This window comes from Sander vitreus, chromosome 5, assembly GCF_031162955.1.
Source record: "Sander vitreus isolate 19-12246 chromosome 5, sanVit1, whole genome shotgun sequence".
In the NCBI taxonomy this organism is placed as follows: Eukaryota; Metazoa; Chordata; class Actinopteri; order Perciformes; family Percidae; genus Sander; species Sander vitreus.
In genome coordinates this window covers 29,752,292-29,764,931 of record NC_135859.1, presented here as the reverse complement: position 1 = coordinate 29,764,931, position 12,640 = coordinate 29,752,292, and the positions used below count along the sequence as shown (strand labels likewise).

The window sequence follows — 12,640 nt, the reverse complement described above, 5'->3', positions numbered from 1 at the left end:
TGCCTCCAGGCGAGCGCAGTTATAGTTCATTTTGAAAAAAGTATTTGACAGAGTTGTACAATGAGAGAGGAAACCTTACTAAGTAATGCAGGCAGCCAGCAGGCCACATGTTTAATGTATGAGTGAGGGCCATCTGGCTGACTCAGCGAAAAGTAGGGAACTCTATCAGAGGGAGCCCGAGACGCTGTGAGGTCACAGGCACCGTTTCTGTCATGTCCTGTCCCTTAAGTTACCATCATGGTCGATAAATTAACTGATTTATTTGAAAGTATACCGTGGAGAACATTTATCTTTTCTTACCAAAAGGTATCGTGTGCATGCTTCAGTCCTAACAAACACATCAGATTGATTTTATAACCTCATTGAACCTTCGCAAATACATTTTCTTAATATTGTTTTGTGCTCTTTTATTGGTGCAGTGCTTCCTTGTATAGTGCATACATACTGCAACCAGCTGTCAACATGCTGAATAGTTTAAAGCTGTGGGACATCATATAGTACAAATCTCCTTCATTTGATAAATATGGGCAGTTATTGAGGTTTCATTTGATTTGGCATGCAGGTCTAGTTAGCAACTGATGACATATATTTCCTGAAATTAGGTTCTGAAAAGCTTAATATGCCCCATGCTTGTGGCATTTATGTGTATCCTCATGTAAAAGATAGCTGCTCAACAAACAACGGTAAAGGTTACAGGTTACCTTCAAAATCGATGATGATTGACCCCCCCTGATCCCCTACATATTATTCTTTACAGGATTTCCAATTGCTGCGGTTCTGCGTAAACCTTTGTAGTCTTATGTGTTAAAAGTCACAAAGCTCACTCAGTATGAGATTAACTAACTGATGCTAGAGATGCTGGTCTGCCTGATTTATGCCGTGCCACACACCTCAGTCACATTATGTATATATGTACACATATTATTATCATTATAAGTACAGTTTGTGTGAAGGCTGCCTAATAAACTGGCAACTCAGTGTCAAGTTTGATCCATCGAGTGAACAGTAGATTAAATAATGGTTTTGGATGCAGTACATATGAGTTTTCTTCTCCTGGCAACAAGAACAGTGCTTTGTTTAAAATAGATAGAAACAGAAGTGGCTTGTTGCGTGTGAGAGCTACAGTACATAATAGCCAACATAGCTGAACAAGCTAAGAAGACAGTGGCTGGAGAAACTGTTAATCAAGAGAGATCTGAAAGGAAAAGTATGTCAGTGGAGTGCTGCCTACAGTCATTGATTGGCAGGAGGGGCCTTGCAAAAACAAAAATTAGCACATAACACCCAATACTAAGTAAAGTAGAAGTACCTCAAAATTGTACAGTACTGGAGTAAATGTACTTACAGGTAGTTGCATTCCAACACTGCATTTCAGTTGTCAACCACAATTTGCTTATGAAGACTTGACTTGCGACTTGCTCTGACAGACTAAAGACTTGTCTTGAAAAGATTTTAAATTGTCCCAAAAGACCTAACAGTCCCTTTGATTTCAGCACATTTTCACTACCAACAAACTGCCTGCAGCTCTTTTAGGAAAAGACAAGAGAGACGCACAATATTTGATTTCAAACAGCAGCATTCCTGAGAAAAGAAATCAAACTAGAGAAGTAAATACTACCTCGAAGTTCCCAGAGTAAACATGTCCTACGTGTGTGTTATCTTGTTTCCACAGACGATCACCAAAGTGCTGCTGCAGTACTGTGCCCTGCTGGCCAAGAGCTTTCCCTCCTACTGTGAAAAGGAGAAGATAGTGAGTACTGCTGCGTCACAACTCTGCTACCAAACCGCCTCACTCTGCCCATCTCCGAGTTAGAGAGAGACCAAGCACTTTTGAAAGCTAGTGTACTTTCTGTGGAGTTGATGAATATTTTAGTTGCTGCTGCCCACTGTAACTCTTTAACATCTACTGTATGTCTGTTGTTTTCTCTTTCTTTGCTTCTTTCATCTTCCTGTCATCCCCTTTCTTCTTCTGTTTCTTGCCTGACTTTCATTCTGCTGCCTCTATTCTTGACTTTTTGTCTACCTTTTTCTTAACCACTTGTACCTGTTGTCCCCCTCGTCTGTCATCCCCTCCAGCCCTGTGTGCTGATGAACAACATTCAGCAGATGAGGGTCCTGTTGGAGAAGATGTTCGAGTCGATGGGAGCAAAGCAGGTGAGCATTAACAGATGAACATACACACACACACACACACACACACACACACACCTGTGGACCTGGGAGTTTTTCATTTCAAGCTACTGAAGAGGTCTTTCTCTCTGTTTCTAGGTCAAATTGTTGAAATTAAACAGTGTTTTGGGGTCTTTAAAGTGCCAACTTTCACTGTAGCATTTTTTATTCACAAGGTGCCCTTCTAATCAGATTTGTAAGAAAACGTGTGATGGGAAAGACAAACTTTGGTATTACTTACAGCAGGATGATGTAACTGTGACTGGAGAGTTTTTTCAGACCAGAGTATCTTTCGAAAACAAAACACTTCAGTCTATTCAATCTTCTTTTTAAAGCATAGATGGCAACAAAAACATCAAATAAGAGTGCACATGTGTCATGTATTGCAAAGATTGCCACTGTGAGCTGGTCTCTCACAGCACAGGGACACATTTGGTCTGATAAGAAGAAAAAAACATATATTTCTAATGGAAACATGCATTGAACCTTGTGTTACAAAGACTTCATACGAGCCAGTACTGTTGACTGACTTAACCCATGTTAACCACAGAGAACATAAAGGACAAAGATTTGATAATATGTCCAACAGAGCATGATACACTGGCTGTTTGGACACTGAAATGTTTTTCTACATAGTTGTTGTCAGTGTGGATGTTTTGGTTTTCACCCCCATAAGAAAGGAAACAGATCTTAGAGGCCTTTATGCGCAGAAAAATGTTTCAAATGTGTGAAAAAGATTTTCCCACAAAAGGCGTGCCAGAGGTGCATTTCCAGAGGTGGACGTTTTCAAAATCACAGCATATCCAATAACTGCTTCTGGATTTTCAAGTTTTTTAGGCTTTTCTAAAAAATTGTGCTGCAAAAGCTAGAATCCTGTTGGTCCTGTTAGTACATAGAGAAACCTATTTGGGTCAACTCACCATCCTCCCAGGTGTGACCTAATTACGGCAATGGAACCATTTTATATGTATTTGGGTTCACTGGTTGCTACCAGTAGAAGCTGAAGCAGTTATATGCACGCAAGCATCTTTATTTCTGTGTTTGTATTGAACCTGTAATTGTTTCATGTTTCAAAGCTTTGGATGAAACTTGAAAAAGAGTGTTTTGTGTAGTTGCACCATTTCATTTGCAATGTGGACAACCTTGGAGAGTAATACAGTTGAAAACATTTTATTTTGTCTTCAAGTAACCCTGCTGAAATATTTTGTAATAATAATAGTGGAGACAGCTCTACAGTAATAGCTTATCTTGTTTTAGTTATTTGTTTGCAGATGAAGGTGCAGCAGGTGTTGAAAAAAGTGTGTGCATGAGCATACATAGGCTGCAAGTTAATTCAAGTAAGGTGAGAATGAGTGTGTGGGTCTTTTTTTCTACAGTTAACTGCTGAGGAGGAGATGGTATGTCTAGGTTTCTTTTTTGCCCTCGCTCTCCTTTCCCTTGTTGCTCCTGGAACACAAAGTTAATTAAAGCAAAAATCCACCCTGAACCTGTTGTTACCCAGTAGTGTGTATGTGTCTATTTATTAATTTTTCCCAATTTACTTGTAAACAAGAGATCAACTCAAACTCTTTCTCCTTTTCCTAGACTCCCAGTTTTCACTCCTAGAAATAAACTTTTCCTCTCACCTGATATGATTTATGTGAAAAAAAATACTGTGTTTTTCACTACGGTGCTGCTTCTTTCCAAAAGCTTGAGAACGAGGAGGAACCCGAGGAGTTTGATGAGGAGGTGGGTCTCAAACCTCATAGTTTAGTTTGGATAAAATTACTTTTTAGTGGTTTTAAACTGGATTGACTTGAAAACTAAAGACATTTCAAAAGACTAATTCATGTTTCTTTTTGATCTTTGTAATCAATTACTTTTTCTTTTTTAAATAGCAAATACATTGAATAGCAAAAAGTATGTGGTCACCTAAACTTTAGATGATCTGCTGCTATAACAACCCCCACTCTTCTGGGAAAGCTTTCCACAAGATTTTAAACCTGGGTGCAGGGATTTTCTCCAACTCAGCCACTAGAGCATTAGTGAGGTCCAGCACTGAGCCAACATATCCTAACACAACGGTTTTGTATGATTTCTTAAGTGAAGTTAGACACTTTTGTGCATTATCCTATGAATGTCCAGAGCGCTTAGTGCGCCTGTACAAGCCCCTGCAGTGCAGAACCTGTTTAGGCAACAAAACTACTTGGTTAGATTTAGGAAGAAATGGTGGTTTGGGTTAAAATAAGTATGTTTGTTACATAACTTACATACGTGATGTTAGTTGCACACGTGAGTTAAAGTGGCTATATGTAACTTTCAGTTTGTGTTGATTCTAGCGGCCGCTTTGGACAAAAGTGGTAGTGTTTTTACCACACCTGCTGTCGTAAAGGTCTTTTCTTTACGGTGCTGTATTGGCCACTGTAGATTACTGAGTAAGCGTTATGGGGAGGTCATATAGTCGCGATGAATGTTTTGCTCCACCAAAAAATCATTCATTTATAATAAAAGAATAAGTTACAGATGCATCGTTGCATTTCAAGTGTTGCATACTGTAACTTAGCCTACTTTGGATGTCTCATGAGATAAACCGGGTATCACTGTAACGTGTCACGAGCCAAAGCATTAAGAGATTGTTATAGCAACCAACGTAATAATACCTTCATATAGCGCATTTCATGAAACCCACGGACGCTTTACACAATTAACGTTACAGGGAAAAGAAAATAGTAAGCCAACACAAACACGGAGTAAAAGGAAAACCTCCGCGCTAAATAGAAGGGGGACGTAATTTAATGTGGGCTACTGACGTATTGTAAAGTTATTTTATGAATGAAATAGACATATTACATACCTGAGGGCCAATTTCGGGATGGGTTTTGAATCATTTACAATCCCGTAATTATCTTCTCCATAATCTGTTGATAGCCAGACCAAGTGTGACTCGCGTTATCGCCCGTTGTCTTTCACTTTCTCTTTCCCTTTTAGATTTTAGTTGTTCTTCGTTTAATTTCCTTCTTTTCTGTGATGGCCCTGCCCCAGTATTAGCCATAACTATACTAGACATACTACAATTAGGCCTACATAAAGAAATCTCCTGCTTCCTTTTACCTGGCTCAAAAGGCTGGATACTAACACCCATCACAATGTGTTACTGTAGCGCCGTCTGCCTGCTGCAATAATTCTGTGACTGCGCGTGAAAAATCAAACCCGGGCAGAGGCCTTACTAAAAACTATACAAAAATGGCATTCTTTTCACTGTTAGTCTCGTTTGCTGTTACAGGTTGTTTAAGACCATTGTATGAAAAATGACACAGAAACATTAAAAAGTTACATATAGTCACTTTAAGTAACAAAAGTTAAAATAAGTCAACATTAACCTTTGCCTTCCCATCAGACGCGAACAGTGGTCTCCTGGGTGAAAGTCCTGTGCGTTTTTGACTCATGCATCCACCACGACCTCCTTCTCAGATGCTGACTTTGTTACTCTTTATACAAACCCCAATTCCAATGAAGTTGGGACATTGTGTAAAACGTAAATAAAAACAGAATACAATGATTTGCAAATCCTTTTCAGCTATATGCAATTGAATACACTACAAAGACAATATATTTAATGTTCAAACTGATAAACTTTATTGTTTGTTTTTTTAAACATTCACTCATTTTGAATTTGATGCCTGCAACACGTTCCGAAAAAGCAGATCACAGATGTGCAAGTTACCCATGCCATGGGCACTAACACACCCCCATACCATCACAGATGCTGGCTTTTGAACTTTGCGCTAATAACAATCTGGTTGTTACTTTTCCTCTTTGGCCCAGAGGACATGACGTCCATGATTTCCAAAAACAATTTCAAATGTGGACTCGTCAGAGTTTAGGGTGTTTGTAACCAAATTCATCTTTAATGACTATCATTGGAAGTTATTTTGAGCTAGCAGAAATTCACAAGCAGTATTTTCCTTATTATAAATTAGTGTCTCCTTAAATCTGAGAATGACTCTGAAAGCTACAGCACCCTAACCGTGTCCTTTACAAAAACCTCAGCAGAGCAACACAACTGTCTCTTTTACATTTTATTTCTTTATATAATCACATTTTCATTGTCCTACATTTTATTTACTTTGTTTGTTTTTATTTCCATACCATCTCCACCAGGCCATCACTGACAATGAAGGACAGGATGACATGGTGGGTAAGCTGCACCAGCAAAAGCTGCCAGCAAAACAAAACAAAAATCACTTTCATATAATCTTTGTAAATATATTTTATTCTTTTTTCTAATAATTTTTGTCTCATCACACCTTTTCTCATTGTTTTGTTCATTTCAACTCCAGTCTGCATGCTCAGACTCAGAGGGATCTGAGGTAAGAGGGAATTAAGGAAGGACAAACTGACAATCAAGGCAAAAATCCTCTATAGAAACAGTTCTGTAACTGTCCTGAGATCTTGGACATTTTATATCATAATAATCTCAATTGTAAGGAAGCCACTGAGTCTTATTGGGGCTGTGTCCTTACAAAACGTCCTCACAACAATACATGTAGATATAAAGGGCGGGAATAGGGCTCATTTATTTTCTCTTTCAGGGTTCCTTTGGTCACAATCTTTTACCTTCAGGGATGTCATACACAATGCAGACCTCAAAAAGAACTTACAACAGAATGCAAAACAAAAATAGCAATGTCTGTCATGTACACACCATTTTTCATAGACAGATAATCACAGGGAATCACATTTTAAGATTCTTCTCCAGTTAATAAAATCATTAAACCTTCTAAATATGTATTGTAGTGATGTGTTGCCACAGTGCAACATCCTAAAAAAACATCCAAGAGATTAACATAAAAACACAAATTCAGATCACTTTTGTATGGAATGGTTCTCACATAGTCAGAAAATTGTGGACCCCATCAATCATAGATAGAAACTGATTTAGGAAATATGTTTTTCCAGACCCTTAAAAACTGTCTCGGGCTGTTCTTGTTTTCAAGAATTGGTTACTATAGCAATTTAACCTGCATGATAAATCTGGATCAGCCGCTTAAAACTGTTTCTGCTTTACGAGAAACTTCTGATCATAAACTTTAAGTGTCCAAGATCACAGGAAAACATTTCAAGTTACATTTTAAATGACTTTTGCTTATTGTCAAGGAACTATTATTACCACTTTGAACTCCCCATCTGCTTCTCCATGAGCACGGCTGATAAATCTCTCCATATCGCTGATGCTAAAACGTCCGTAAAGCCTCGGGAACCACATGCTAGCAAAGCTCTCAACACATATACAGCTGGGCGTTAACACTAACACAGCCTCCCTCCTCTAGTGAGTGCTTAATAGACTAGACAGTGGGCTGCCAGATAATTGAACTGGAGAGTGTATAAAATGTTGTATTTAGCTGCCACTTAATGGCTTTCTTGAAATGGCTTAATTTGTCAGCATGTGGGGGGTCTGTGGCATGTCAGAGAGGAGAAGGGAAAGTCGGACTTGGAGCAGAGGGTGAAAAAAAATGAAGTGTGGTAAAGTCTCGGCTGTGGTGGTTAATGGATAAAGTTACTGTTATCTTAACAGATGTTAAATGGGGTGTTAGAGTGAAGGTATGCATACTGTTATGGGCCAGCTAAATGTGCTGCTCCTTTAGTATCACAGGGGCCTGTGCAGAAGAGAGGATATTTTACGTATGACATTATATGTGTGTATGTATGATTTGTGTGAAAGGTTATAAAAAGTTGTCTGGAGAAACTGGGGTGCAAGCCCTCTCTATAATAACTTTTTGTGTGTGAAATTATCACAATGAATGGTTTTTAACTTGACATTGCTCCTTAATTGCTGTCCTCATGTGGTAGTTAAACAATGTAATTGGGATGCGTTGGGCGTTAGAGGTTTGTTTTTAATGTAATAGTCCTTGAAGACCTTCCTAAAGGAGCTGTTTATTAAAGGATGAACCCCGAGATACTTATTGAATGTGCCCCAATGCAGCCCAAGTTTCAGCTTTTTTAAAGTTGATCTTCAGGGCTGCTTTGTAGTTTTGTGTACCTGTTCACACAGGCACAATGTGGGGAATCAGCTCCCACCTAAGGACAAAAAGCAGGGCCCCACACGGTAGATAATGTATGTTAGGGATAGGTCTTGGTTGTTTCCTGCACTGTTTCTGTTCTGTTTCTGTTTCTTGCTTTCATTGCATTGCTTTAGCCTTGTAAGAAAACAGGTGATTGCTAATGCTGTCCTGTCCTGTCCTTTTCAATCTATCCTGTCCTGTCTACCCTTACTATAGGTTGACAACAAAGAGAAGGAGAACAAGGTTGGTTGGACAGGCCCAGCGATGTGATGTTGCCTTTGTGCAACTGGGACTTTATGTTTTGTGTGTTGTGCTGTTCTTTGTGAACTAGACTCACCTGTGTATGTTTATGTTTTGTTTTTACAAAAAAAATAATAAGCTGAATCTTATTAGAATATGAAAATGCAGGCCTCATCTACACATTTAGTATCGCAAAGAAGAGTAGACACAGTTTGTTATGAGTTTAATTTTATTAAAAGCTGGACAAGGCTGCTTGGTGAAACCAAATAGCGGTCAGAGGAAACAATTTTAAAACCTAAATTCCTGCCCACATGTCTATCAACCAATCTGTGACACCAAAATGAGGCCAGAAAGAAAGAAAATTGTCAATTGAAACTTTAATTTGTTGCATCCTTTTAGGAAGATAATTTATCCCATCACTGACCATATTCAACTCTTATTATTATTATTATTATAATTTAGGTTGTTTGTGGGGTGATACATTCTTGTTTCACTTCATGTTTTGCACTGATGCCTAGTGCAGCTTTGATCACTGATTTTGTTTCAAATATTGGAAGAATATTTAGTTTATTTATTACAGCAACATCACATGTTGGAAGACAAGTAGGTCTCTGGATTCTGTCACTGTTCCTAAATTCCAGTCCTCTATTGGTGAAAGTCGCCTGATCACGATGCAGATTAGCATCTTGCTGTAACATTAAATGCTATGTTTCCCCCAGACATCTTGTTTTTCAGCTAGCAGCACTAAAGAAATGCTTCAGGGAAATGCTGGGTGCTACATGGTGCCAGCTGTTACTCTGGTTGAAGTTGGTAACAAAAGCTTGAGATATTTTACACTTTCGGTAATGAAAGGAAATTGCGAAGCTCTCGCAGCTGTTGAAAACCTACAACAGTGTGACTCCTGTTCAAAACAAGGAGACAACGAACGGAACAACACACTGGAAACATTTCGTGGAATATTGATATATATATATTAAACTTTAATATTGATCACTGAGCAGATATTTCTCCTAAAATTTAAATAGTCTTTAAACTAGAGTTCTGTTGCTTATTTAACCGTTTGTGTCTACAATAAGTTGTTTGCCATCTGTCCTTCTGTAGGACGAGTCCTCAGGCTATGATGACAGTGAGGAGGAGCAGGAGAAGGTTTGCTTTCTATAAAATAGGTTCCTCCAACAAACATTTCCATAACTAACCTCTCCTCTCCTGCCGGCTGTCATCTCAGAGCTGACTGAAATCCTCACATGTGGTTGACTAGATCCTTCATTCACCCTGCTGTTCTCATGTGAGACAGTGTCTAAGATTGTGTTTGTATACAGTATGTGTTCATGTTTCCTTTTTTTTCCTGTCATCATACAGTACCATTAACTTATTGTTCCCCATGCCTTCTATTTGTTGTTTTCTGTCTTTAATGTCTTTGTTTGATTTCTTTCTTTGTCCAAAAGCTTGACAAGGAAAAGGTGAGCCATCAGCCAAATTGCCTCATGTACCTTCTGATACTTAAAGGTCCAATATGTAATACTGACAGCTTGTGTTTAAAATAGTTACTGCAGCACAAATTCAAAATACTGGAGAGAGTCGTCTCCCCCGCCCCCTCCTCCCCAGACTCAAAGTTCACGTTGGTTGCCTGGCTGAGACCGCAGCATCCAACAGTGTTAGACAGCGGAGTAGCTAACGTTAGATGCTGGCTATATTGACAGTCATAAAAGCCCGTGCTCACGCGGAGCTCTGTACTCAACTGACAGGCACACTTTTTTTCGGCTTAGAATTACAGTAGGAACCGCTAAAAAACCCGACAACCTCGCCGTCCTCTCCACACGCCAGGATAGGAACTACTAAAGATACCACTACCTTGCCGTCCTATTCCACCCGACTGAACACACTTCATTGGCTTAGAATTGTGGCAACAATTGCTAAAAACACTGCAAACTCACGATCCTCTTCCCGATTCACAGCCTCCCTCTCTTGGCTTAAAATAACTCACCATTGTACGTTGTAAACAGCTGTGGATTGCTTGCGTGATAACGTTAGCAGGATTAGCATGGCGTCGTTAGCCAGGACCAGTCGGATCACTTCAATGGCCGTGTCTCAATTGTTTTTGCGAGTAACCAACTCGGGTACTCTAGCTATATAATTCAATGTGAGTACACAAATGTTTAAATTACATAAAATGCCCGTCCCTTGTAGCCTTATAAATTAGCCTGAAGCTAATGCTTACCTGTTCAGGAGTAAATTAGCCAACTCTGCGGTTTGTTAAGTCTCTGGTCACGCAACTATTAGAAATATGCAGTTTTTTTAGGTTTAGGTTTTTTATGTTTCCTTAATATCTGATGAGGCATTGGTGTCATTTTTGGATTTATTACAGTAAATATATTACATATTGGACCTTTAATGATAAATGTTGTTTTTTTTATTTTACTTTATTAACATTTATGCCATATGTCTTTTTCTTTTCTGTTTTCACATCTTCCTAGTCCAAGAAGGAAAAGGTGTGTTTGCAACTAAGCTGTGTGCAAGTCATGTTTTTTAAGCATTAAGAGGGGGGTGTGTGTGTGTGTGTGTGTGTGTGTGTGTGGTTGTCAAGTCTGATCTTGAGGGGAAATTATCACCTGAATCTGTAGTTCCCCTTAGCTTCACAAAGCTTTACAGCAAGTTTCAGCTCATTGTTTAACTGTCCGACCCGCAACTTTACAGCAGACAGACACATTTCGAGACTAGCTGGTGAACATTACTGCTGGATGTGTAGTATCCAGTTCGCCATATCAAGGCGATGATGTGTCAGGGTTGTGTTCACAACGTATTGCAGCTGCCGCCAAGTGGCCAACAAAATAAGTTATTGCAGGTTTAACCAAAAAAATGTACCTTCATTTTAACAGGATAAAACTGAGACAAAACTTTGGTTAAGGATTCTTTTTTGCACGGCCTGCACTTTGCATAGGATATGAGACAACATTTTGTAGGTATGTGTGTATGTATGAACCGGAAGTAAACACCATTAAAAAACATACATTTTACTATTCCTATTACCACACCTTTAAGTGCAGAAAGGAGAAAGTCATTAGTGAAATGATTTGGTCATTGGAAGGATAGACTGCAGAAGTGTGTTAAAATCCCAGGGGGTCGGCAATCAGCATGCCTGTTAATGATCCTAATGATCCGTGTTTAAAGTTGTCTGATAATGTTTATACGGACACTTTCTAAAGGTCTAAATCTTGTCCGTGCTTTATGCATAACGCTGTCAGAAAAACACCTTGTACCCTTAAAATATCAAGGGTTATTTTAGGTAAGATTTTATCACCTCTCAGAGCGGGGTGTGAGCCTCCGAGCTTGATATAAAACCTGGCAATCAGCAAAGTTAGACCTATGAGGGTCTCACCTGTAAGCAACAATAAGCTTTATTAATATGTGAGTCACTGAGTATGGAGAGACTGAAGGCTAACAGGAAAGGTGAACCTAATAAAACTGCCAAAAAAAGAGTGTGTTGGTTAGCGTGTGAATGAATGTGTGAACATGGCTTTATACTGGGGCTTTCAGCATCTAAGCATAGCTCACTCATAAATATGTGTCCTTGCAGGCTGAAAAGAAAGACAAAGAGAAGCAGGTTGGTTGGTTTGTAGTCGCTCTGTTTCCTTCACCTCCTCTTTCTGCTGCCAGGCTTCAGCTATTATTTGTTTTCTCTGAATCTATTCAGATCTGCTCTCGTTCTCCTGTAATGTGTGAACATCTGATCTTTTAAGTCATTTTGAATGCACCCATTTATTCATTATATTATACACCTTTTTTTAATCTAATTCAATAGAAAGGGTTTATTTGTAAGAAAAAGAGATTAATCGTGTTGGCTTTCTTTTCAAACGTTTTTATTTTCCTTTCTTTGCCCCAAGGAGGACACAAAGAGTAAACAGGTGGGTGCTCGAAACGCAGATAACCATCCTCATCCTTGTTGGGATCGATCAGTGTAGACAAGTAGCTACGAGTAGGGGTTTGTAAATTTTGTAAAAGGGTCCTACACTGCATCTTTCTCAAGTGTGTCCTGTTGTTGCGGCTGTAAGCAGTCCAACAAAGTGCTGCCGTGAGGGACTGAGAGATGCATAAACACACGGTGATGCGCTCAAGATTGTATTGCAATGATTTATTCCTCCACGCATAAAATACAACTAGTACTGCAGTTACCAAATGTAAAGTTACTTATT

At 39.1% G+C, this 12,640-nt stretch overlaps 1 protein-coding gene and 1 long non-coding RNA gene across 2 annotated transcripts in view; both read left to right on the top strand.

Annotated features, from left to right (window-relative positions):
* LOC144517754 (protein unc-13 homolog B-like) overlaps positions 1-12,640 on the top strand; it is a 62,988-nt gene that overhangs the window by 31,610 nt on the left and 18,738 nt on the right. Inside the window, exons 18-19 of the mRNA XM_078249873.1 lie at positions 1,673-1,750; positions 2,077-2,154. Of these exons, the coding sequence (XP_078105999.1) occupies positions 1,673-1,750; positions 2,077-2,154 (156 nt within the window). The remainder of the gene's footprint in view (positions 1-1,672; positions 1,751-2,076; positions 2,155-12,640) is intronic.
* LOC144518623 (uncharacterized) lies at positions 2,174-10,734 on the top strand. The gene is made up of 6 exons (XR_013502018.1): positions 2,174-3,511; positions 3,859-3,897; positions 6,310-6,342; positions 6,489-6,518; positions 8,427-8,453; positions 9,552-10,734. It is a non-coding gene; the product is annotated as an uncharacterized LOC144518623 (long non-coding RNA).